Source organism: Cucurbita pepo, chromosome 3, assembly GCF_057944985.1.
Source record: "Cucurbita pepo subsp. pepo isolate OVF chromosome 3, ASM5794498v1, whole genome shotgun sequence".
Classification (NCBI taxonomy): Eukaryota; Viridiplantae; Streptophyta; class Magnoliopsida; order Cucurbitales; family Cucurbitaceae; genus Cucurbita; species Cucurbita pepo.
Genome location: NC_141800.1, coordinates 18,648,657 through 18,673,752, shown reverse-complemented (window position 1 = coordinate 18,673,752; position 25,096 = coordinate 18,648,657). Strand labels below are relative to the sequence as shown.

The 25,096-nt window shown below is 37.8% G+C and overlaps 3 protein-coding genes across 5 annotated transcripts; 1 reads left to right on the top strand and 2 right to left on the bottom strand.

The window, feature by feature from the left end:
- The first annotated feature begins 85 nt into the window (after positions 1 to 85).
- SETH5 (transducin family protein / WD-40 repeat family protein) lies at positions 86 to 18,453 on the top strand. 2 transcript variants are annotated; one of them, XM_023670721.2, is made up of 19 exons: positions 88 to 1,678; positions 3,246 to 3,557; positions 3,722 to 3,958; positions 4,072 to 4,177; positions 5,091 to 5,248; positions 5,713 to 6,346; positions 8,842 to 8,906; positions 9,019 to 9,120; positions 10,072 to 10,214; positions 11,490 to 11,545; positions 11,737 to 12,422; positions 12,956 to 13,146; positions 13,318 to 13,606; positions 14,616 to 14,903; positions 15,009 to 15,118; positions 16,597 to 16,930; positions 17,385 to 17,786; positions 17,869 to 18,112; positions 18,204 to 18,453. In XM_023670721.2, exons 1-19 carry the CDS (start codon positions 155 to 157, stop codon positions 18,227 to 18,229), a joined length of 5,907 nt encoding a protein of 1,968 aa, XP_023526489.1. In that variant the 5' UTR covers positions 88 to 154; the 3' UTR covers positions 18,230 to 18,453. The 2 variants fall into 2 exon arrangements, with proteins under 2 accessions (XP_023526490.1, XP_023526489.1); XM_023670722.2 differs by lacking the exons at positions 16,597 to 16,930; positions 17,385 to 17,786; positions 17,869 to 18,112; positions 18,204 to 18,453 and having other exon boundaries at positions 86 to 1,678; positions 14,616 to 14,911; positions 15,009 to 15,089.
- Positions 18,454 to 19,440: 987 nt separating this feature from the next.
- On the bottom strand, positions 19,441 to 20,634 carry LOC111791568 (uncharacterized). Its single transcript, XM_023672957.2, has 4 exons — positions 20,569 to 20,634; positions 20,352 to 20,426; positions 19,773 to 19,988; positions 19,441 to 19,649 (listed from the first exon to the last, which is right to left on the bottom strand). Exons 2-4 carry the CDS (start codon positions 20,418 to 20,420, stop codon positions 19,596 to 19,598), a joined length of 339 nt encoding a protein of 112 aa, XP_023528725.1. The 5' UTR covers positions 20,421 to 20,426; positions 20,569 to 20,634; the 3' UTR covers positions 19,441 to 19,595.
- On the bottom strand, positions 20,351 to 24,066 carry LOC111791566 (zinc finger CCCH domain-containing protein 19). 2 transcript variants are annotated; one of them, XM_023672954.2, is made up of 10 exons: positions 23,851 to 24,066; positions 23,459 to 23,541; positions 23,093 to 23,271; positions 22,226 to 23,003; positions 22,032 to 22,135; positions 21,891 to 21,950; positions 21,733 to 21,783; positions 21,426 to 21,496; positions 20,569 to 21,314; positions 20,351 to 20,426 (listed from the first exon to the last, which is right to left on the bottom strand). In XM_023672954.2, the coding sequence occupies exons 1-9, from the start codon at positions 23,928 to 23,930 to the stop codon at positions 21,155 to 21,157; spliced, it is 1,566 nt and encodes a 521-aa protein (XP_023528722.1). In that variant the 5' UTR covers positions 23,931 to 24,066; the 3' UTR covers positions 20,351 to 20,426; positions 20,569 to 21,154. The 2 variants fall into 2 exon arrangements, with proteins under 2 accessions (XP_023528722.1, XP_023528723.1); XM_023672955.2 differs by lacking the exon at positions 20,351 to 20,426 and having other exon boundaries at positions 21,175 to 21,337; positions 21,413 to 21,496.
- Between the last annotated feature and the right edge of the window lie 1,030 nt (positions 24,067 to 25,096).

The window sequence follows — 25,096 nt, the reverse complement described above, 5'->3', positions numbered from 1 at the left end:
TTATTATCAGTATTTTGTTGCTTATTATGCGTGGCAACTCAAGTTCAATTTCTGGTGTAAAAATATATATATTTGCAAAAGGAAAAAAGAAAAAAGCTTCACTAACTATTTGGTGCCTCCCTAGTTCTCCAAGCCGAAGGCTTCAAGATCGAGAATGACCAAGGAGCTGACTGACACCGAAACACTGCCTCCAATGGAGCTGGACTTGAATGCCTTCATCCACGCACACCTCTCCAGCGGCGACGACGACCACGACCACGACGAAGACGACCTATCATTCCCTCACCGTAGCATCGACGAGATTCTAAACGAATCCAGTTCTTCCACCTCATCTTCACCATCGTCTCCTCCCAATTCACCGCCGCCTCGTGCCCGTCGCTCCATCGCCGCAAGGGACGGCAGGGCCTCTGCTTCTCGTTCTATACCACCATTCAAGTCACCGTTTGAGGAAATAATAAAGGCTTCTAAAGTTCCCAGAAGCAACCAACGGAATGAGAAGTCAGTTCAATTGAAACCAGGTTCGGTCTCTCATACTAAGGTTGGTGAATTAACGGACGATCCATTTCGAAGGGGATCTCGTGCATTGCCATCGTTGTTTGGAGGGGTTAGATCGAATGCCAAACCTGGGGCGGCGCTTGCCGCAGCTGCTGCGGCTTCTCGGTCCATGCCGGCTCCGCACGCTGCAGCAATCAAGTCGAGGAGGTCAGGACATGGGAGCGTGGTTCTTGACGATGACGAATTGGCTTCCTCTTCTGCTGTTGATTCAGAGTTTGTCTTTGATGATTTATATTCTACTATCGATCATTCAAAGGAGTCTCGCGAAAAGTCAATTTCATTGGTCGAAAGGAATGCCGATTATCAGGGTGCATCTGTAAACGTCGGTGTTGAATTTTGGGCAAGAGACAACATTCGAGACTGTGTCCTATATAACGATGAGTTTCGTATAACTAAAGATACGGAATGCGAAGCAGAACAGAGTTTTGTGGATGATGTGAATTTCGACGAGAGCTCTACAACTCTGCCGCCAGTGGAAGCTAACGGTAGAAGCTTGTCTGATTCTGCTGACAACAATGTTTGTTCAATGGATGCAGAACCAACAGTATTGGATGGCGATGAATCAAATGAAGGGGCCTTTCCGTGTTCTCCCAAACCTGATTACGACAGAAGTGCCGTGGGCTATGGGAGGCTGGAGTTGGAAACTCAAGATTTCGAGAAACGTTCTCAACCATCAAAAGATTCGGAGGTTCTAGCCATTGAGGATCTCAGTGTAGTGAACGATATCAGTGAATCGAGGGAAACAGCCAAGCAGCTGGATAACTTTCACACCGGTGAACGTGCAGAAACGATGTCCCTGTCCTCGTCTAATCCACTCGAATTGGCCGAAGAAATTGAAAAGAAGCAAGCTTTCACTGCACTGCATTGGGAAGAAGGCGTAGCTGCTCAACCAATGAGGCTTGAAGGTATTAAGGGAGGCACAACAGCATTGGGGTACTTCGACATTCAAGCTGACAATAGTATTTCAAGAACTATTTCATCACATTCGTTCAAGCGTGAACATGGTTTTCCCCAAGCCTTGGCTGTTCATGCAAATTATATTGCAGTTGGAATGTCAAAAGGAAATATTGTTGTGGTGGCCAGTAAATACTCGGCTCAAAATGGCGACAACATGGATGCGAAGGTCAACAGTGTACCTATTCAATATCTAGTTTTTTTTTTTTTTTTTTTTTTTTTTTTCGTGGTGCATCTGTTATCTTCGTTTTTTTTATGTCTACTTAGAACTTGGATGAATTTGGGAGATTTATGGAGCTGCGACCATGAGTGCATGTTTGATTGTTCAGTAGCATCAACTAATAGATGCAATTAGTGTTACCGATTGCTATTCTTTCTCCTTCTTCACGACTCGTACTCGATGGGTCTCTTGAATTCTATGTGAAGTTTTTGCACTCACTTCAACGATATGTTTGACATGTTACAAATGTTGTGCGAGACTTGAAACTCTTGGTGTCTTATACAGGAGATTTTGAAGTTGTAGTCAGAGTTTTTCTTTCCAGCAATGCCATAGGTTACCAGGCATTGAGATGTCTTATACAGGAGATTGTGATGTTGTAGTCAGAGTTTTTCTTTCCAGCAATGCCATAGGTTACCAGTCATTTAGATGTCTTATACAGGAGATTTTGAAGTTGTAGTCAGAGTTTTTCTTTCCAGCAATGCCATAGGTTACCAGTCATTTAGAAAACTGTATTACGTCCATAGTTTAAGTTTCTTAAAGCGTACCTTTCTTTTGGTAGAGGGATTTAAGCATCAGGATATAATGAGTTAATATGTTGGCATTTTACCGGTAAAGTACTAAAAGGGCCAAATTTGGCATCATATTGGAAGTTTTGTTGACTTTTCAGAATACAACCAGTTTCCATTCCTTGAGATGTCGATATCATTTCTACTATTCAAGCTTTTAAAAAATGTATCTACCATCAGGGGAAATGACTATCACATACCGAGTGAAATTCTCGGCATTGTATTGGAAAGTACGGAAAGGGCCAATTTGGAGTTGCTTAAGAAGGGAGCAACGCGGATTAGCGGAAAAAATATAAAAATAGAAGAAAGAGGAAGTTTCAACACCTGTATGGTCTTCTTTGATAAGTTGACAGAACTTTATACTTAATAGTAGGAACAGCATGAGCGGAGAAAAGATTAGAATAGAAGAAACGGGAAATTTCAACATCTCTATGGTCTTTTTTGATCTCAAGAAGTTTGGACTGGAGATGTCTTCTCTGACCCAACATTGTGCCCTTTAAACACAAAGTTTTCTAGGAAACATCCCCTTGGGGAGAATAATCTGTGGGTGGAAAAGATTACAAACAAAAGTGAGGTTTTGCAGAGGTTATGAAACTTGAGAAAAATTGCTTTTTTGTAGTTTTAAACACAAAGTTTTATAATTTTAATGATTGTTTTTTTGTGTCTCTTGGTGGAGGCTGGAGGCTTTGTCCTTCCCTTTTTATATCCTTCATTGTCTGATGGAATCCTCTAGTTTATTTTTGGAAAAAATAAACATTTTTTCTTGTTAAAAAAAGTGATATCATCTTTTCAAACCAAGCTGAGAAACTGACTTCTATTGTATTATTTTTATATTTGATTGACAATATCCTTGATCATCCTTGTTGGCCTCAGTCTTTTTGTTACTTTCTTTTTGTTACTTTTCCATTTATTTAGATATTAATATTATGAATTACACTATGTGGATATAGATGCTGCTGCTTGGATCACAAGGTGATAAATCAACTGCGCCAGTAACATCTCTATGCTTTAATCAGCAAGGGGACCTTCTTCTGGCTGGTTACAGTGATGGTCAGGTTACAGTCTGGGATGTGTTGAGGGCGACGGCAGCCAAGGTTATTTCCGGAGAACACACATCACCAGTTGTTCATTCATTGTTCCTTGGGCAGGAGGCTCAGGTTACTCGACAATTTAAAGCAGTTACTGGCGATAGTAAGGGTCTGGTTTTGTTACATACGTTCTCAGTGGTTCCTTTGCTAAATAGATTCTCCATTAAAACTCAGGTAGAAAAAATCTACGCCATGGAGTTAATTATTTGGGTTCTGTTGCATTAGAATTATGATAATTATATGGGTTGTTGCGATTAAATGCTTATTCTGCAAGGGTTTGTGGCACTGAACAAATAATTTGTTCTGAATTGTGATCTGTTGTTAATCTACTGAATTAGTGTCTTCTTGATGGGCAAAAAACGGGGACTGTTCTATCAGCTTCAGCACTTCTTTTGAATGAATTCTGTGGAAGTTCTTTGCCACCATCTCTTTCAAATGTCGCAGTTTCAACCAGCAGTATTGGGAGCATGATGGGAGGGGTTGTTGGAGGAGATTCAGGCTGGAAACTCTTCAATGAAGGATCATCTTTGGTTGAAGGAGTTGTCATATTTGCTACCCATCAAACTGCTCTGGTGGTATGGGACCCTTGACAATAGCACGATTTCAGTTTTATTTCATAATTGAACGTTGATGATATTTTGAGGTAAACTATTCAGAAATTTCTTGAATTCGCTTGAGATTGCTTCAGGTAAGGCTGAGTCCCACTGTGGAAGTGTATGCTCGGCTCTCTAAGCCAGATGGAATTCAGGAAGGTTCTATGCCTTACACTGCATGGAAATGCTCACAGTCTATTGGTACGAATTTAATGCCCTTAGAATGGTCACGGCTTCAATCATTTGTGGAATGAATACAGTATTTGTTTCATATAAAAAAAATATAGTGTTTGTAAAAATTCAAAATTGATTTGATGAGTGAACTGGATCACATTTTTGAAGTGATGTTTGAATTTATGGTGTGAAAGAAATGGAAATCTTGCTAACATGGTTCTCTGTTGTTGAAAAAAAAAAAAAAAAAATTATTTTCTTATTTGGAGCAGTGTGTTTTTTACACTTAAGACAAGTTCTAGTTGTACCTCACAAAAGATAAGTGCGGTTTAGAAAAATGTGACTAAAATTCTGAATAGTACCTTGTTGTCACTGAGTACGTACATGTGCTTGGTGATTCATCTAGGAGTGCTGGCAGCTATATAAGAAATGAATTAGACTACTTTCAAAGCGGTATCTTGATGGTTATCTCTTCACCTTTAATCAATTTTAAGCATATCAAGACAAACTTGTTTTTTATGATTTTAGATTAAGTTCTGAATTAATTAGAGTTTCCTATCTAAGTTCATCTCAGTTATTTTCAAATTTTCAACTTAGTGTGAATCAGATTAATTTTACTTGTGTTTCAATTATGGAAAAATGAGTCCTGATTACATTTGGATTGTTTTAAAAGGAGACTATATGAATTATCTTATTTTACTTTGTAACTTAATACAATCAGTCTCGTTCTGTTGGAGCATGGTTGGAGAAGATAGTGCTTTCCATAAGTCATTTGTAACCATTCCCTTTCCATGGTTTGTGTCCATAGAGAGGTTTTTGTAACTCCTTTGACTTGTAGGCTTTTACCTTATGGATTCTTTAAGTCAATGAAATTTTCTTTTTATAAATGAAGGATTTGCGTGTTTAGTTTTTACTTCTGGCCCTAAGATTTAAATTATGGCAGAAACTTCACCTTCTGAAGCAGTAGAAAGGATTTCGTTGCTTGCAATTGCCTGGGATAAAATGGTTCAGGTAGCAAAGTTGGTGAAAACAGAGCTTAATGTATGTGGCAAGTGGTCCCTTGAGAGTGCAGCCATAGGTGTGGCATGGTTAGATGACCAGGTAATTTTTAAAAAGTTGATCGTTCTTATCAAAAAAAAGAAGAAAAAAAAAAGAAAAGAAAGAAGGATGATCATTTTCTACTGTTTCTAAATTCTTGTGTCTTTAACTACTATTGTCTAATAGTTGAGTGCAGCTGTAAAAGGTTATTGGTTTCAAGTTTTAACCAAGTATTTATAGTCCAAACTTCTAACCATTTAGGTCATGTTGACGATTGGTTTCCTGAGGAATCAATGTTGGGCATGGGGCTTATTTTAAGTTTCAAGCATAGTACATTAAGCTAGAAAAGTTAGGGATTTATAGATACAACAAAAACCATCAGATTACGTTTAGTAAGATCGGTTCTTATTTAAAGTGAAAAAGTAGAATTCCAGTTTTGACCGGCGGCTTCTCCCATATTTTCTGCATGTAGTAAGGATTTACCTGTTTGCATCAAGATTTAATAAAAAGTGTTGAAAACTCTACAGGTTCTAGTCATTCTCACAGTAACAGGACAACTCTTCTTATTTGAGAAGGATGGAACCATGATTCACCAGACAAGTGTATTTGTAGATGGGTTTGATAAGGAGGATTTCATTGCACATCACACCCACTTTGTTAATGTTTTGGGCAATCCTGAGAAAGCGTATCACAATTGTGTAGCTGTTAGAGGAGCTTCAGTATATGTGTTGGGACCAAAGCATCTCGTTATTTCCCGTCTCCTTCCATGGAAGGAGCGGGTTCAGGTTCTAAGGAAAGCAGGGGACTGGATGACTGCCCTTAGCATGGCAATAACAATTTATGATGGCCATGCTCATGGTGTTATTGATCTCCCTAGGTCGTTGGAGTCCTTGCAAGAGTTGGTAATGCCCTTTCTGATCGAGTTGCTGTTATCATACGTGGATGAAGTGTTTTCATATATTTCAGTGGCTTTTTGTAACCAAATTGAAAAGAATGAAAAATTGGATGATGTAACGAGTGGAAGCCATTCTGCACATTCTGAAATAAAAGAGCAATATAATCGTGTTGGTGGAGTTGCCGTTGAGTTTTGTGTCCATATCACGAGGACTGATATTCTCTTTGATGAAATTTTCTCCAAATTTGTGGCTGTTCAACAGAGAGGTATTGAACACATAACTTACCTTTATAGTAATTGTTTCTTTCGAAGGTTGTTGGGAGTTCAAATTAATATGCATTCAGTCTATTAATTGCTTCTTTGCGTTAGTTGCTGGAGGATGAAATTCAAATTGTTTCACATGTCTATGACTGGACCAATTATTAGAAGAGAAAGGAGTGTTTGGGCTAGTTGCGAAGTCTCTTAATGTACTGTGGGGGTTGGCTATGACTGGACCAATTATTAGAAGAGAAAGGAGTGTTTGGGCTAGTTGAGAAGTCTCTTAATGTACTGTGGGGATTGGCTACATGGGGAAACTTCATTATGTGATCACTTGAAAACTCAAATAGGGAATAACCACCAGAACTTTGCTGAAGTTGAATAGTGTAATTGAGGAATTGGTTGTCTTGGAAATCCCCCTAATGAATGGCAGGTTTACTAGGCCAAATGTTTGAATTTAGGTGAATTATTTATTTTATTTTATTTCATTTAACTGAATGAAAAAAAAAAAAAAAAAAAAAAAAAAAAAAAAAAAAAAAAACTAATGGCAAGATACAAACTCCACCACGGAGTGAAAAGAAAGAGAAACTAAAAGTTAAAAATTTGAAATGAATACATCCCAATGAAAATAAATATTATGTGAAGAAAAATCAGTAAAGGTCGTGGAAAGAGAATACCAAGAAGAAGCTTTCAACTCAGCTGATTCAAAACTGTCGAACCAAGGAACTTGCTTGTTGTACAAAATTCTCGAGTTTCTGTCCATCCATAATTCAGAAAGAAGAACCTTTATTGCTGTCATCCATAAAATATGACCTTTCGAGTGATAGGAATCCTGAAAATAAGCTGCTGCGAATTATCCCTCAAATTTGGGGAAAACACCCATGAAACCTTACAGATGAAAAGAAACTTGAACCAGCAATTCAAAGAAATAAGCAGCCAAAAAATAAATGGTTAAGAAAATCCCATCTTTGCAATACGAGAACAAACTGAAGGCATAAGAACAAAGAATGGCAATATCCTGTGCAAAACTTCGGAGGAGTTGAGATGAAAATACACCTGAAGGCTTTAATGACCATAGACGAGTACCATTCAAAGAACCAATCTTGAAGGATAAAAGAATACCCTATGAAGAGGATAATCCAGTGATCTCATCTTCTTTTGAAAGCCTCCTAAAGAGAATATTCCATGATAAAACAAGAGAATTCAATAAATCGGCCATGGATCCTTTAGGAGAAGGTGAGAGAATGAATAGCTGTGGAAAATGAACTCAGTGGAGAATCACAAGCTCAAGCATTACTCCTGAAAGATAAAAAAAAATCTGACTTTCAAATCCCAATATAAAGGTAGCAACAGAATCCACCTTCTGTCATAATTTAGAAATGTTAATCCAAGGACTTTTAAAGCTCATTCCGTACTGGGGGTTTGCCTGTCAAAAGAAGAATGCCCATGAATGCTTCTAATCATCAACTGGTAAAGAGAACGGGGTTCAGCCATGTACCTCCAACCCCATTTTGCAAGCAAAGTGAAATTTCCATGCTTCATTGCCCCAGTACCGAGTCCTCCATCAGCCTGATACTTCCAAGCTACCAAACCAATTGATTGGATTTCGTCCATCACTACCTTCCCAGAAGAAATTACGCAATAATTGGTCTAAAGAGAGACTGGTATGAGCCAGCATTAAAAAAAAGTGACATGTAATAAAGAGGAACGATTGAAGGTACTGAATTACAAAGAGTTAACCTTTCCTCACGTGATAGATTAAAATGCTTCCAACAATCAATTGTTTTTCACAATTTTGTCAATCAGGGGCTGCCAAAATGTTGAAGATTTTGGATATTCTCCAAGAGGAATACCAAGATAATTGAAAGGGAGATGGTCCGCCTTACCATTCAATCTTCAGGCCACTTGAGAAAGTTTAGAATCCTCCACACTGATTCCACAAATCGCTCATGGAGGGGATAAAAGTTTTATAGTTACCCTCCATTTACCAGCCCTTAAAAATGAAAATACTCCATTCCAGACTTTACCTTGATACAAAAGTAGCTTGGATGAAAGGGGATGCCTCTGAAAAGGTCATTTTGATTCAAGAGTAGCTTGGATGTATCCATGGTTGATTTATTCCTCATCACTATAATGACTTACAGTTAAAGAAGTATGATTTTGTTTGTTGATATTTTCATTATTTGAATGAAAAGTTTTGTTTCTTTCTCTTTAGTTGTTTATCAAGCTCTTCAATATTGTTGTATATCAAGCTATATCTCGGTGTCAACTGTCTAACTTTTCCTTGAGTGGTTGTTTATTGGTATCTGGGTGTACTTGATAAAATAAATGGATTAGTGATGACTAATTCTTAACCATGTTTTGTGGATTACTTTTTTTATTGCTTCTTGAAGTGATTTGCTTAGATATATATATATATATTGATGAGTTCGTAGAAATATGAAATTACAAAAAGAGGGACACTAAAACACTTCTATCGACATCACATCTTTTTTTGTTATAGATACATTTTTGGAGCTTCTAGAACCATATATTTTAAAGGACATGCTTGGATCATTGCCTCCGGAGGTATAGACTAACGATTTTTTTTTGGTATTTTTCCATTCAGAGAACAAAGCTTACTTGATAGCTTCTTTTTTTTTTTTTTTTTTTTTTTTTTTTTTTTTTTGCGTTCTTTCAGATTATGCAAGCTTTGGTAGAGCATTATAGCCAAAAAGGATGGTTGCAGCGTGTAGAACAGTGTGTTCTTCACATGGATATTTCTTCCTTAGATTTTAATCAGGTTTTTACCACTTAATCTTTTCAAACGTAATTTTGTATCCATCCAACTTTCTTTTTTTATGTATTTTATCTAATTTTTACCACATACGCATCATCAAGTCACCAATTTGTGTTGTTACAAGAATGTGATATAATTAATGGTGTTATTACCCACACGAATGATAACCAAATACCAAAAAAGCACCCCACCACACACACGAACACACACACACACACACACACACGAAATGGAAAGAAAGAAAAGAAAAAACTAGAAGCACTTTCCCAAGAAATGTTTTACTTGTCAGATTATCTTCATTTAACTAAGTGAGAAGCCCTACCATCTGTCAACTTTTTTTCAGTCATCCAAGAGAAAAGTAACAGACACACAAAAGCCCGTGGCTAATGCATACAACAATGAAAATCTAGGGTACCACCTAAATTAGATCTGAGTAGGTCATATTTCAGTCGCTAATGCCGATAATACCATTTACAAATTATCATAGGAAAGGTGGACTTGCCTCCTCTTCGTGCCCTTATTATTTTCTTAATAAGAAACAATTTCATTATAAAATAATAAAAGAGAGGAGGAAATATTCCTCAAGCCAAAGGAAGAAAATGGGTTAACAGGAACAAGGTTTATAGTTTTCCTTCCTAGATCATGGATACATGGTCATGGTTATAGGAAGGACAGGGGTTGGCAAAAGATTTTCCTGTCTAACTCTGCCAAACAATTTGAACTTACCTCTTGTCAATATTGAATAGGTTGGACTCCTCCAGTTGGGCTGTTCTTTGGAATATCCTTGTATATCTTTCATGTTTTTCAATGAAAGTTTAGTTTTTCAATTTAATATTGGAAAGGTGGAAAAGTAGAGTTGCTAGAGCTATGGGATCTCCTTGCTAAAATCCACTGGTTCTTTGAATTTAATTTTTTAGAACTATAGTTATACCTTTTACCTCTTTTCTTCTATAGGTTGTTAGGTTATGCCGGGATCATGGATTGTATAGTGCATTGGTGTATCTTTTCAACAAAGGATTAGATGATTTCAGGACGCCTTTAGAGGAGCTGTTGGCAGTGTTACAAACCAGTAAAAGCAAACGTGCTTCTGCCATTGGGTATGATATATCAGTTACATCTGTTTATTATTATCATTATTTATTTATTTATTTATTTTGAGGAATAACCAAGCTTTTATTGAGGGAAAAAAATTAAAGAATACAAGAACATACAAAAAAGAGAGTCCACAAGGATGGAGCCACCTAAAAGAAGGACCTCTAATCAAACAAGATACAAATTAGTGAATAATTACAAAAAAAAGCTTCTTAACTGAAGCCCACAGGGAAACATAGAACCCAGCGAAGGACCCAATTACATCCTCTTAATTAATTATTATGTATGTGTTTATAACTTCTTTTATTAATGCTAAGTTCATGCTAAGTTCCTAACAATTTTTTCCATGATGAAAAAGAATTCCTGCAGTTACAAATCCTTGTCAAGTTCCTACTGAAATAATATGTTCTCCCTTCTTTCCTCCTCTCTCCTTCCCTCATGATTGGTTGATTGTTGAGAGCTTCAATGGTGGCTATAAAATTTCTCCATCTCTTTTTATCTTCACCTTAGGGGAGGGTTAGTTTATTTGAACCCCCATTGGCTCCAAGCTTTGTGATTTCTGCACAGTGGCCCTTTAGGTTCGATATCTTCTCAACTCGTACCACATATTCAGGGAGGTAAGATTCTCTATGGATTTTATGGCTGAGGGGAGTTTCACATAGCTTGGAGAAGCATTCTTGGAGCCATTGGAGAGACTCTTAAAGAAGGTGACGGAGAAACTCGTCTTTGGTGGCTTCAATGATACGAAAATTAGGTCTAATATATGCTAGTCCTTGTCTATGGTGAAGGTCTTTCTCTCGATAGTAAAAAAAGCTTGGGTGGTGGATGGGGTTCCATGGGTATGTAGGTTCTCTTGCAGGTTCAAGGCAGAGGACAAACCAGAAGGTGGGTGGTGGGGACCTGGTGGTAGAGTGAGGGGGCAGAGAGCCATTGTACATTTTAATTCAGAATTATGATTCAAGTGAAATGAATAAAATTTTGAGGGTAAGAGTAAGTATTGGTTGGAGCATTTTGATATTACTAAGCTCTAGGCTTCCTACTGTTGCTCTCTTTTTAATTTATTTGAGCCTTATTCTCCTGATGTATTAGTTCGGGAGCTTTTACTCACTTTTCTGTTCGTTTCTTGTTCAAGAAAAAAATTTCATTTATGAAGGAGCTTGGGTGTTATACTTGGTGTATGTTTAATCGATGAAGATTTTGTTCAAATCTTTGTTTTGTTCCTTTTCTTCAAAAGATTAATTTATGCATATTGATTGAAGTACAATTTTTTTCCTTTACAGGTACAAGACACTAGTTTATCTGAAATATTGCTTTTCAGGACTTGCTTTTCCACCAGGTATTACTCAAGTTGTTGTTGGTTTAGCATTTCATGGACCCCAACACATCCCAAAGATTACCAATATTTTATGCAGTTTGTTTTCATATAATTAATGATTTGAAATCTGCTTTTGCTACATCCTTTCTTTTATTTGACCTGTACAAGTATCTTTGAACTGATGAGAAGCGTTAAGCTTTATCTTTTTTCAGGCCAAGGAACTCTTGCTCATTCACGCGTGCAATCTCTTAGAGATGAACTACTACAGTTTTTGTTGGAGAATTCTGATACCGTGGATACAAGATCAATTTCAAATAAATCATCTGAAGTTGGATATTTAAATCTGTATCATCTCTTAGAGTTAGATACTGGTGCTACTTTAGATGTTTTGAGATGTGCTTTTGTTGAAGGTGAAATCGTCAAAGCTGATTCTTCTCTAGATGGTTCAGTGGATGCAAGTATGCAGGTACAAAAAGAAAAGAACTCAACTTCTGGAAGAAAGAACTTTCTAGTTCAAAATGTAGTCGATGCTCTTGTTCATATTCTTGATAAGGCTATCAGTCAAACATACGGGTCCCCAGGTGGCGATAATATCACATTGGTTGAAGATTGGCCTTCGAAGAAGGACTTATTTCATTTGTTCGATTTTGTTGCCAATTACGTTGCGTGTGGAAAGGCTACTGCCTCTAAGGACGTAGTTGGTCAGATTTTGGAACACTTGATATCCAATAGTGATATTCCAGAAATGGAAATTGATTTTGTGCATAGCGTTACTGCAAACAGTGTACATTCAAGAAAAAGGGAAAAGCAAGTACTTTCTCTCTTGGAAGTGATACCAGAGACCCATTGGAATCCGTCTTCTGTGTTAAGAATGTGTGAGAAAGCACAATTTTTCCAGGTACTTTTGCCATATTCATTTCTTTTACAGTCATAGGAAATAGGTTCCATTGAAATGATGAGATATGCAAAAAGGGACCGAAGAACTTTACTTTTAATCTAGATTGGAGTCTTTCAATGTGATATGATTCCCTATCAATTCACTACGTCCACAAGAAAATTCAACACAAAACTAGAGACCAATTCGGGAGGGTCTACTATCTCTCCATAAACATCCATAAACCACACAAAATACCAGGTAATCCACAGAAAAAACATATAAACAAAAACAATATAACTGACTAAAGGAGTTATAACTCCCTAATTTAAAATACCAAACAAAGAAAACAAACAGAAAAATGATAGTTTTAAACATTAGAAACAGTCACAATTCCCTTTTCGCCCTTTCTTGAGTAGACCTTTTGGATTGGAGGTCTAACACTATGTTTTTAGTTTCAATATCCATTTACATTACTTGTTCTTTTTTATGTTTTCTGTTTGTGAAATATTATTGTTGTGTTTGGTCATACTCTGACATCTTTCATGTTCTTATAGGTTTGTGGCCTAATTCATAGCATCAGTCATCAGTATTCATCAGCTTTGGATGGCTACATGAAAGATGTAGAGGAACCCATTCATGCTTTTGCCTTTATCAACAGAACATTAATGGAGCTCAGCAATTCTGAACAAACTGAATTTCGGGGAGTGGTCATTTCTCGAATTCCAGAGCTTCTTAATTTAAACAGGTTACAGAGTTATTTTTTTATGAAGCTACCTTGTATCCTCATTTTACTTAGTAGGTTTATCTGGAAAGCGTTGATATGAAAAGTAAATTAGTCTTTTGTTTCCAAAAGTGTACTACTTCAGTCAGTCATATCTTTCAATTCTCTCTCTCAAACATATCTGATTCATTGCAGAGAGGGAACATTCTTCTTGGTCATTGATCATTTCGGCAATGATGTTTCAGACATCCTCTCCCGGCTTCATAATCATCCAAGAAGCCTATTTCTGTACTTAAAAACTCTCATTGAGGTTCACCAATCTGGAAACCTGAACTTCTCTTGCTTAAAGAAAGATGATAATTTTGGGGTCAACTATTCAACTAAAGGATTGGATGATTACCTGCAAAAACTCTCTGATTTCCCTAAATTTCTGTCTAACAATCCTGTTGATGTGACTGATGATATAATTGAGCTTTATGTGGAGGTAAGCATTTTACGTATTTAACCTAGTTCTTTCCATTCAATTGGTGGTTGTTGAGGGATGCTGTCTTATGTGATACATTAGGTATTATCTATTGTTATTTCATCAAACAATATTTTTCATTGTGTTGTGAAGTACAACAATATAGGAGGAAAAACCAAGGGAGCTTCCAAGAAAATCTCTGCAACTAGTATCAACCAAAAGGAGCTAGAATTACAAAAGGAAGTAGAGAGCACACCAATGAGAGAAAAAATTGAATTTGACTTGCATCTAATTTAGAATTTCTCTTCCACTTAATTTCCCAAAGAGTTGCAACCACATCAATTTTCGTATGAAAATTTTCAGCGTGCTCATCATAAATGGATAAACAATGTGTGAGATAGGAAAAAAAATCTCTGAATGTGGATGCCTAATCTAGATGTTGTCTGCTATATTTAACTTCTCTTTCTAAACCCTACAAGCTGATCTTGAAAGATTTGATTTGGGGAACTTTAGAAGTTAAAAGAGATAAGAGAGACAACTTTCAATGAAAAGTTCCTTGCCGGATCAGGTTGCCTATCTGATCCACCAGAGCAAGTCCTCTTGCTTGGTGGATTGGAATTGCCAAAAGTGGCCAAGAGGTTAATCCGTTATTTAGTTTTACCTTAATCCTGTCTACATCTGAGGTTTCACCCTATCACATATTCATCCCTACAATCTTTGATTGAGGAAGAGCTAAACTTACCATTGTAAACAGGTCTGAAGAACAAGTCCGCTAAAAGCTGCTGGCTTGTTATCCTGTCAAATTACCTTACAGAGTCTTGTTACCTTTACCCACTTTTAACTTAATGGCCTCCTTGATTAAGCTGCAGCTTTTGCCATAAAACTACATACTAGTTTTTTTTTCCCCCTACGCTTCAACAGCATAAAGCTTGGGAAAGGACTTGTTATTATATTGATTTTACTTTGGATTATATTGAATTTCGTGAAGAACTTAGAAATCTTGATCCTTGATCATCGTTGCAATTTGTAGCTACTTTGTCGGTATGAACGTGAATCAGTTCTCAAGTTTTTGGAGACTTTTGATAGCTATCATGTGGAGCATTGTTTGCGCCTCTGCCAACAGTATGAGGTTATTGATGCTGCAGCATTCTTGTTGGAGAGGGTTGGTGATGTTGGTAGTGCTCTTTTCTTAACACTTTCTAGCCTAGACAAAAAATTCCATGACCTAGAGGCTGCTGTGGGAGGCATTGTTACAAATGGTGCTTCAAGCGGTTCTAATGATTCACAACTTTTCAGCTCTGTTTTAAAATTGCAAGAGGTTTGTAGGTTGGACTTCTGAAATGTGCAAATAAAATTTCCTCGTGTTTTCATGTAGAAGCTTTGCTGCTGGCAACTCATGTTTTCTCTAATCATTCTTGTGCAGGTGAATGATATATATGTTTTGTTGCATGCTTGTATTGGACTGTGCCAGCGAAATACTCCTCGTTTGAACTCTGAGGAGTCTGAGACACTTTGGTTCAAATTACTCGACTCGTGAGTTCTTTGCCTTCTGGCTTGCTTTTCTTTTGTATAATAAACATGTTTTAATAAAAGATAAGGAACATTTTTCTAATGAAGGATAAGAAACGTTTCATTGATAAGATGAAATTCTAAAATGATGGAGAAAAACTCAATTCAAAGGAACTTGTGAGAAATATTTATGTTGGACTATAGGAGTAGACAGGCTATAGTGTCAGAAGTAGAAAACTTACCCCGCATAAGAGCTAAAACAGATCATGGATCAAAGAAGCTGTCAGAGCCTATCCTTGAAGACATGAGAGCTATTCCAAGTAGGACATAAGATAGCTCTAATAAAGTTAGAGCCCTAGAGTTTTCTTCTATCGAAAGGATGACGAGCAACCAAATACTGTCAACTGTGGCTAGCATGACATGCAAATCCTCTGGTAGATTAGCCAGCAAAAGCTGGGAAAATGAGCCAAAAAAAGTCACAGCATAGGTTGAAGTGATGAATAAGGGCATTTAGATACACTCTTGCAAATAGGGAATAAGTTTGGGTGGATGCACATTATTTATGTGGAAAAGGATGTGGAAAAGAGTAGAAGGAAGAGAGTAAGCATAGTGTGCAGTAAGGTAGAAGTACCAGGACGTTGTATATAGAGCCTTGAGTTGGAGTAGGTGTTAGATGGGCTGTTGGGGGAATTAAGTTTATTTTTTGCATGTGTTGTTCTGGTATAGGAGAGGTGGGAGCTTTCGAAATCTTCTTTAACTTGTATTTCTCTTTTATATTTAATAGAGAAGTTCTATCAATCTGCTTTGGAGTTTGTCATGGGTGTTAATGAACCGGTGACGAAGCTCCTAAATGAAGGAATTTACTTTCTTCGGGTCCAAAGGAATTTACTTTATATTTAATAAAGAAGTTCTATCAATCTGCTTTGGAGTTTGTCATGGGTGTTAATGAACCAGTGACGAAGCTCCTAAATGAAGGAATTTACTTTCTTCGGGTGTTCTCCTTTCCAAATGTATAAAATAGCACAATGTTTTGATCCACAGGAAGTGAGGTCCAAAGACAGATTTTGGTGAGAAAGCACTATTTTTTCAAGTTTCACGTGTAAATATCGTCATGCAGTGAGATTTGAGAGATTTGGAAGGAGGGTAGCTAGCATGCTGATAAATCCTAAATACTTCTCTTATTGTTAACGAACTTATTGGTGAATGAAAAAGGAAAAAGAAGAAAGGGGCGTTTAACATCTTTTCGACTTTTTGTCCTATGCTTTTGGGTACATATGTATGTATGTACCTATGCGCATATGCATAAACATATCTCATGTATTTCGACCTTAAATCTTAATTGGAAAAAATATAGGTCTCAGTGTCTTACTTCGATAAATTTATCCTGCAATTGGTAGTTCCTGAGCATAACTTTAGTGTTATAGTATGCGTTGTACCTTGTATTCATAATTTAAATTTGGTTCTCAGTTTGTGATGGACTTTTTTTTTCTTTGGATTGGCAGGTTTTGTGAGCCTTTAATTGAATCATTTAATTATAGAACTGCTTCTTTTGGAGAAAATCAAGTTCAATTCTTGAACGAGTCATCAGGTTCACAAAAGGATAAAGAAGCACATATAGTTACATGGAGAATTTTGAAGTCCAATCAAACTGCTCATATATTAAGGAGTTTGTTCTCTCGATTTATCAGAGAGATAGTTGAGGGGATGATAGGATATGTTCATCTTCCAACGATCATGTCCAGACTTCTCTCTGACAACGGAAGTCAAGAATTTGGCGATTTTAAACTTACCATACTTGGGATGCTTGGGACTTTTGGCTTTGAAAGAAGAATTCTGGTATGTTTTCAGTCCCTCAGTATAACATACTAAGAAATGTCTGGGGTGCTTGATATCTGGCTTATTCTTTTTCGACAAATAAATATCATTGAATTTATGATTAAATTTCCATTATTAAGTTCTTTTTTAACCAAGTTTTAAGTATTTAAGTTCGAATACTTAAAATGGTATATGTTATATTATAAGGAACTTGATATGAAAAATGTATCCCTTCAAACTCGTTGTAGCCAAGTAGTTATTATAGGCTTTAAGGCTTGGCTACTCGTATGGATGTTATGGAACACAAGAACGTACAAGATTAATTCAAGGTTAATGCCTAGGAGACATGCACAAGTCTCTGAGGCCTGAGTTTTAGTGTTTGATCCTCTAGAATATGTGATCCCCCAGGCAGACCTCCAAGATGTGTCTGATACGCCTGTAAAATGTAAATTGAAGTCTTTTCAAACTTGTTTAGGATACTGCCAAAGCTTTAATTGAGGATGACACGTTCTATACCATGAGTTTATTGAAGAAAGGGGCATCTCACGGATATGCTCCCCGGGGTGCTGTCTGTTGCATATGTAATCGCCTTCTTGTCAAGAGCTCATCAAGTTACAGAGTTCGAGTTTTTAACTGTGGTCATGCAACTCATCTTCAGTGCGAAGTTCTTGATAATGAGGCTTCAGGTGGAGACTTCTCATGCCCAGTTTGTGTGCATAGCAATCACTCTCAACGGTCTAGAGGCAAAGCACTGACTGAGTACAGTCTAGTGAATAAATTTTCATCAAGAACTCAATCGTCGTCAGGAGCTTCTGTTTCATATCCACAAGAAACAGATTTATTGGAGCTTCCATACACTCTTCAGCAAATACCACGGGTATTGTTTTTGTCTTACTGGTGCGACGACCAATAGGTTTTGTTGCAACTGAACTAATACCTGAATTTGTGTATTGTTGCAGTTTGAGATTCTGGCTAACTTACAGAAAAATCAGAGAGTAATAGACATAGAAAATATGCCTCAATTGAGGCTTGCACCACCAGCCGTCTACCATGACAAGGTCACAAAAGGATATCATCTTTTAGTAGGAGATAGCAGCGGTGGAGTAGAAAAAGTAGAAAAACTAAACAAGAGCAGGCAACTGAAGGAGGTAAAAGTAAAGAGACCGTCCTCCCTTCGATTCCCTTTAAAAGCAAATCTATTTGGTGAGTTATGTTTCTGATCCTCCTAATATGTTTTGTCTTTCTGATCCGTCAATTTCTGACATGAAACGAAATACATATATAATTCATGTAGGGAAAGAGAAGACGACCAAATCTTGACAGAGTATGAAGCGACTCCTTAATTTTAAACCCACGTGATAAAAGGTGCTTTTGGTTAGTCTCAGTTATGTACTGTCAAACTTCTCGAGGGGAGGATGACATTTTGTATCTGTAAATACAATTACGGAGGTTGTTAGTTTGTAGCTGATTTGTTAGGGTAAATTATATGAACTATTGATTGAATTTTTCCTGCAATCCCATACAGAGATTTCTCCACGGTAGAACGCAGTTGTTAATTACCCAACCAAGTACTTTGTTGTTCATAAAAATATGAAGCTGTTAACGAAATTGCCCAAACCAATTTCAGAGGGGAATGTTTTAGAATATGAAACTGATGTTCCTTTCAATTTTGTCTCTATAATTCATATCAACATGACCAGGTTGTGGACTCAAAGAAGTCCCAGAACAAAATAGAGGCTGTAAAATTGATCAAGTGGTAACCGTGGAATTCTTGTTTGACCATCTGCGACAGTTGCAAGCGAGTTCAAAGAGTTCGGGTTTTTGAGTACAGAAGTTCTTGGTTAGTTAGAGAGCCACCACAGTTAATTCCATGAATCATTGGGAGATTTTGAAATGCGATGAACCTCTTGAAATGAGCAAATACTCCATCCCTGAGTAGACCACCCTTGACCACACGAGGTCTGAGGGTCATCTCGTCAAAGGCTACTCCGTAATTTCAAATACTTCCCTTTGAAGCAGCCTTGTATAAAGGGAGATGATCGCATCCTTCCGAACTAAAAATTGCAGTAGACAAACTTGACAATTGGAGCCTTGATTAAAACCACAGCTTTGTGGATAAAAAGTTAAAGAATATACGTCGAGCAAATCTAGTTTCCATGTTAATAATTTGAACATGGTACAAATTAGATTAATAAAAACATTAAATATAATTCCATGATACTATCTCTATCACCCACTATCATATTTGTTAAACTAAATAAAATAACAATTCTCAAGTTAGGGTAAAAATTGTATTGGCCTTGATATTAATAAAAAAATAATGATAATAAAGGGAAAAAAGAGAGAATAAAATGTCATTCTCAGGTCTAATAATTTAAGTCAGACATCATCGTTGAAGAACTTTAGCAACAAAAGCTATTGGGCTCCAATTGTCAAGGAGAAAGACAGAAACTACACAAATGGAGAAAGGAACATATTATACCTAGCGTTTACCGGCGGGAGAACATAATGGTATATATAAAAAATAAACCTCAACCAAAAAGATGCAATTCGATCACATTCAAATTAAAACTTGAGCCAAATTTGTCAAGGACGTCCAAAATTACATATCTATAAAATAAAGAGAACCCTCTCTCATTTAAAAGATAATCAACCGAGCACAAAATATGCGATGCCATATCTCGACCTAATCAAACAAACTGAATCCCATATCATCGTCACTCTCTTCCTTTGGTTCTTCCTGCAAGTAACAATAATCCAAACCCCATGTCACGATAATATACACATTATACCCCAAAAACAAGCTTTCATGACAGGAAGAATAAGAATACATCATTCTTAGGAGCGAAATGGCTATGCTTACCTTTTTCTCTTCCGGTGGAGGAGCAGCGGCGGCAGCAGCGCCACCAGCAGCTCCGCCAGCTGGAGCAGCAGCGACTGCGGCGCCTCCACCAGCACCAACATTGAGAATCAGATCTTCAATGTTACGCTTCTCAGCCAGCTTAGCAAAAAGGCTGAACCAGTAAGACTCCACTTTGTCAACCTTAGCTGCCTTTACAAGCGTAGCAAGTTTTTCTGCCTGTTGAAACGATGTAGCAAACAAAAGCTATCACATATATTTATAAGAGGAGGCGATGATCACAACTTGGAACAGATTTCATAAACAGACCAGAAAAGGAATAACGGCAGAAGAATAAGAGATATTAAACATTGTTTCTATAAAATATTGATGAAAAAAAACCGAATAACAGTTTATAATTTTTCTATAATGATGGAAATCGCGCAACGTGTTAATAATCCTAATATCATCCGAATCAATTAGAACAACACATGGAAATCTCCCATTAATTACTTCGAAACCGGTATACGAAAACACGAAAGTAATTGCTAAGAGATAAATGAAATATTAAAGGGGGGAAGGCAGGAGTAAAGAGAAGCATACGGTAATAGGGATGCCATCATCGCAGAGGATGAGAGAAGCGTAGGAGCAAGCAATTTCTCCGATCGACATTTTTCACTGCAGGATCAGAAGCGAGCAAAGTTAGGGAAGAAGGAACGCAGAAAAACAACACAGATGAGGAAGCATTAAGAATCGAATGCATTGCAGAAAAACAAATGAATAACAGCAGTTGGAAAGCGAGGGGGGAGAGATTTGAGACCAGAAGAAACAGGCAATGGCGGAGGCTGTGAACGATCTGTTTTTTCGCTGCGCAAATACGGAAGCGTCCTAGGGTTTGAGGAAGTCCTCAAGGTTGGGAATTTATGGATGCTTGGGATGTGGGCTTGCATTCATTCTGGGCCCATAATGAATACACGGCCCAATACGAGGGGGCGACGTGGTTCCAGCCAACAACTAACAACAACGAACTTGCTAAACGCCCTTCTTATTTCTTTTTATTTTTATTTTTATTTTTCTTTTTCCTTCATAGAGAAAATGTGATAATCGGAACCTGTACCCAAGTGCGGAAACGGCGTCGTATCTGGCAGGTAGTTTGAAGGAAGGAATCCGCCATGGATAACCCTCCTTACACTTTGTATCATATTAAATTTGATAAGTCGATAATCTTGTTCTTCCTCCTCGATTCAAATTCGAGATACGTTAGTAAAGCTATCTATAGAAAGAAAAGGTGGGAGTGGTCCAACTTTAAAATTACATATAATATAATCGCAAAACTAAAGGGATTCAATTTCCTACTACATTTATAGTCACTGCTATAATAATGCCAGAAAAGTAATCTGGGTTCACTATAACGAAGGAGGATTAACTTTGAGTGATGGGTCATCGGCTTTGGCTTCGGCAGTGTCAACGATGACAATGGGGAGCTGTTTGAGTAGTAGTAGTTGTTGTTGCTGCTGTTCTGCTTCTTTCTTCAGCGTTTGCCTTTGATCTATAAGTTGGTATAGCGTTTAAAGCACCAACCAAACATGCTAGTCAAGGATATTCATGGCGATGAGCTTGGAAATAGCTTCAAAAATAATGGAAAACAAAACAAAAAACCCCACCTCAAAAGGATATTCGCTTCTGCGCCCCTTTTCATTTGCGCGATCGATCAGGTTTTGCAACTTCACTAGCTCTCTCTTCATCCACTACCAACCATAAAAAGAAAAGCTTCAAGGACAAGGAAATGCCAATAAACAAAGATTCATTATTTTGGAAGAAAAGAAACGGCCTAGTTGTCGAGGATTGTTGGGAGGGAGTCCCACGTTAGCATATTTAGGGAATTGATCCAAGTAAGGAATACATCTCCATCCGTACGAGGCCCCCAGAGAAGGCCAAAACAAACCCATGAGAGCTTATGCTCAAAGTGGACAAAAATACGTACGTCCTTCCTGATGTCCTGATGAAGAATCCGAGCCTTCTTTTCTATCTCTTCCTGCCATCGTCAAAAAAGAGAATCAAAAGCCAACTTATTCTTGCTCTTCACTGTTAGATCTGATGTATGAAATGGAGGAATTATTTATCTTATTCATATCAACTTACAACGGTAGGTCTCTGGAACAGACCCTTGGCCATCTTTTCCCTAAGATCCTGGCAATCTTCCTGCGAATCATCAAAACAAACCCTTATGTTCAAAACAAGTTCAGCAATCTTATTCCTGGCAATGGCAACTCCTTTTCTTACCTCAGTTATGTCTGAATCAGAGAGCATGGAAATTTGAATGTCCGGCAAAGTCCAAACATTCAGCCCAATACTACTCCCATCTGTGCTTGACATTTTCTTTACAGCTGAGCCCACAAGTCAATTAGTTAATGAATCAGCAAAAGCTAACAACTCTAATTTGTTTTTACATTACCAACAGGAACATCTGCTTTAACCTGTAACTTGCAAGAGCTGTTGAGAAATCTTCCCTTTAGAACGAATTTCCCTCGATTCCGTTTCCATGACCTTAACAAAACTTCCCACCACCTTGTCCTCGAAGCTTTCAGGCTGTTCTAGAAGATCCTCCACTAAGCTCTTCCTCAAGTAGACGAGTTTCATGTTATGGGCAACTATTGATGCAAAGTAAGCTTTATCGTTCGGAGATTTTTCCTGAGAGCAGCTCAATGTTTTCTGGTGCTTAGCATCCCCATTTTGAGGATCCGATTCTAAACATCTCTTCTTCTCATTGTTGGTTCTCTGGGTGTCATTACCATGAGAAAAATGCGGCCCCAAAAGAGCATCAATCTGGTTCAAGGGTATGGTGTTCTTCTTGAAAATGAGATGCAGGTTTCTGTCGCAGATGATTTTCTTCTTCTTTATGGGATGAATAAGGTCCCTCTCCTGAACGTACTTCAAGATGATGGAACTGACATCGCACTGAGATAGCTGCGTGGTTATATCTACGCCAATGGAAGTGAGAAATTCAATGAGAGGTTTAGATCCCCAGCTGGTGATCAATTTGAATGTATTGGACTTGGTATCTCTATCTTGTAGGGTCTTGACGACCCGCGTTGGGGTGGTGCCCCTCATGTGCCTTCTGCCCTTCGACGAGTAGGGTTCTTCCACAGACACAAGATCGCCGCTTCTTAAACCTTCTTCTTTTTTCACAATTTCCCAATACTCTTTGAACAGGCACTCATGTGTATCTCTATCTTCGAAATCCACAGATTTGTACTAATCAAAGGAAAGATTCAAACAAGCAAAACATTAATTGAACCACTCACTCTCTTGTGATCAATTAAGCAAGCAATTAATCGATATACCTTGGAAACTGAAAGTTGTTCTGCAAGACGAACGAGGGCCCAGCAATCTGTGCAGAGCCCCTTGTTGGCTCGCAAGTGTACAAACTTCACAGATTTTATACAGTTTTTGCAAAAAGATGTTGGACAGCAGAAGCAGTGGACCTCCGAGGCTCCCTTGCAGGAAGAACAAGAATGGCATTCTGAAAAAACGTGGCACGAGAGAATCAGAGGTCGTATCAATATCAATATTAGAATCTGGTCCAAAGGCCTGCAAAAAAGTAATTTAAAACTCTACTTCCGCCGCTGCACTCAACAATAATCATTTGTGTTTGTCTTTGTGAAAGACAATCAAAGATATATGGAAATCGGAATCATCGGCGTATTTACCACAGGTCCAATCGTCTTCTATTTGAGAGGTAGTTTCGCGATCGTATCCCACGCATTCAAGATGGTACACCTTTGAGCAGTTCCTGAAAAGCAATGCATAGCTCAAGAATCCGAAATGCACGCAACATTGTTCCAGAAGTAGCCCACCGACGCCAAAAATCCCCGCAGAAAGAAAAACCGCACCACATTGTTGGGGAAGACGATCATGGTTCGAGAAAAACAAAAGATTCCAAGTTTGGCAGAGAAAAGCGAGGGTTTAAAACGAGGAGGGGAGGAGTTTAAAGATGAAAAATCATGCGGAATGCACAAGAAAGTTGATAGGTATGATCATGCAGAGGATATGAAGGAAGACGATATAGGTGGGGAATGGGGGAGGAAAAGAGTGTACGGACCGATTGTCGCAAAGAAGCAAATCTCCACCGTCCTTGCAGACGAAGCACCAGTCCTCTGCCTTGCCTTCTCTCTCCTCCATCACATGCCTTGTGAAGTTCTTCTTCTGGACTTGCCTTCTCTCTCCTCCATCACATGCCTTGTGAAGTTCTTCTTCTGGACTAGAAACAAAGAAGCAAATCGTACACTATCATGATCCCCTCAAATCTTCAACTATAAAGGGATATTGAGTTCAATACACTGCGCTTCTTTTGTGCCCAATAATAAATATTTTCCTTTTTTTTTTTTTTTAATCTTATTATAAAACGTGGAGATATTTAAATATTTTCATGTGTATTATACCACATAACTGTCACCCCCACATCACATCAATTTCTTATGATTCAACACCTAACAACAACCGAATGCAGGTGACTATTGTTGTTAACTTCATATCAAGAACTCACTCTTCAAGGTCTGCATCTTTATTTTTTTGACTTATTCCACACCCACATGCATTATTTGCAGCGTAACAAAAACGTCCTCTGAGACTGCTTGGTAGATGGCAGCAAAATGTTGATGAAAGTTCCACGCTGACTAATTTAGAAAATGATCGTGCATTTGTAATCAAAGAATACTGTCTCCACCACGTGGGTTAATTTAGAAAATGGTCATGCATTTATAATCAAATAATACTATCTCCATTAGTATGCAGTCTTTTGGGGAAATACAAAGCAAAGCCACGAGAGTTTATGTTCAATGTTGGTATTGACCCGGGATCAAAATACACTTAAAACAAATAATCAATTATTTTTATAAAAAAAATAGAAAACAAACAGCCATGCAGCTGCTGCCATGGAAGGAGGACATGGTGTAACAGGTGTGGGGGAGTCTAAACGCAAGAATGGTGGGGGTGAAAGGGCGAGTTGGGTGGTGATTATGAAAAGATGAAGGAGTTAAATAGAGGTTAAACTGGTGTGGGGCATGTATCTAGTGCATAATGGGTACACCTAATACCCAAACTGCTACCCAGCTGTAGAGTGTGGTCGCAACGGAATTGGAAGGAAGTACTGAAACTCAAGATAAAAGTAAAAGTAGTTAAATGGGAAGTATATGTATAAAGTTGTAGAAAAAAACAAATGAAATATGGTGTCCCATTCCATGGACAAAATGGGAATTAACAAAGAGATTTGGAATTTTTACACCAAAGCCGAGGAAGAAGATGACAAGTGTGTGGTCGCGCACGAAACAGCGAGTAGCTGAGGCATC

Coding starts and splice junctions, on each gene's coding strand:
- SETH5 (XM_023670721.2), top strand. CDS start 155: ATGACCAAGGAGCTGACTGACACCGAAACACTGCCTCCAATGGAGCTG. Junction 3,558..3,721: donor GATTCTCCATTAAAACTCAG/GTAGAAAAAATC, acceptor CTACTGAATTAG/TGTCTTCTTGATGGGCAAAA. Junction 8,907..9,018: donor TTGGATCATTGCCTCCGGAG/GTATAGACTAAC, acceptor GCGTTCTTTCAG/ATTATGCAAGCTTTGGTAGA.
- LOC111791568 (XM_023672957.2), bottom strand. CDS start 20,420: ATGTCGATCGGAGAAATTGCTTGCTCCTACGCTTCTCTCATCCTCTGC. Junction 19,989..20,351: donor ATGATGGCATCCCTATTACC/GTATGCTTCTCT, acceptor TCGTTTCAACAG/GCAGAAAAACTTGCTACGCT. Junction 19,650..19,772: donor CTCCACCGGAAGAGAAAAAG/GTAAGCATAGCC, acceptor TGTTACTTGCAG/GAAGAACCAAAGGAAGAGAG.
- LOC111791566 (XM_023672954.2), bottom strand. CDS start 23,930: ATGGAGGAGAGAGAAGGCAAGGCAGAGGACTGGTGCTTCGTCTGCAAG. Junction 23,004..23,092: donor AACAACTTTCAGTTTCCAAG/GTATATCGATTA, acceptor TCCTTTGATTAG/TACAAATCTGTGGATTTCGA. Junction 22,136..22,225: donor ACAGCTCTTGCAAGTTACAG/GTTAAAGCAGAT, acceptor TTGTGGGCTCAG/CTGTAAAGAAAATGTCAAGC.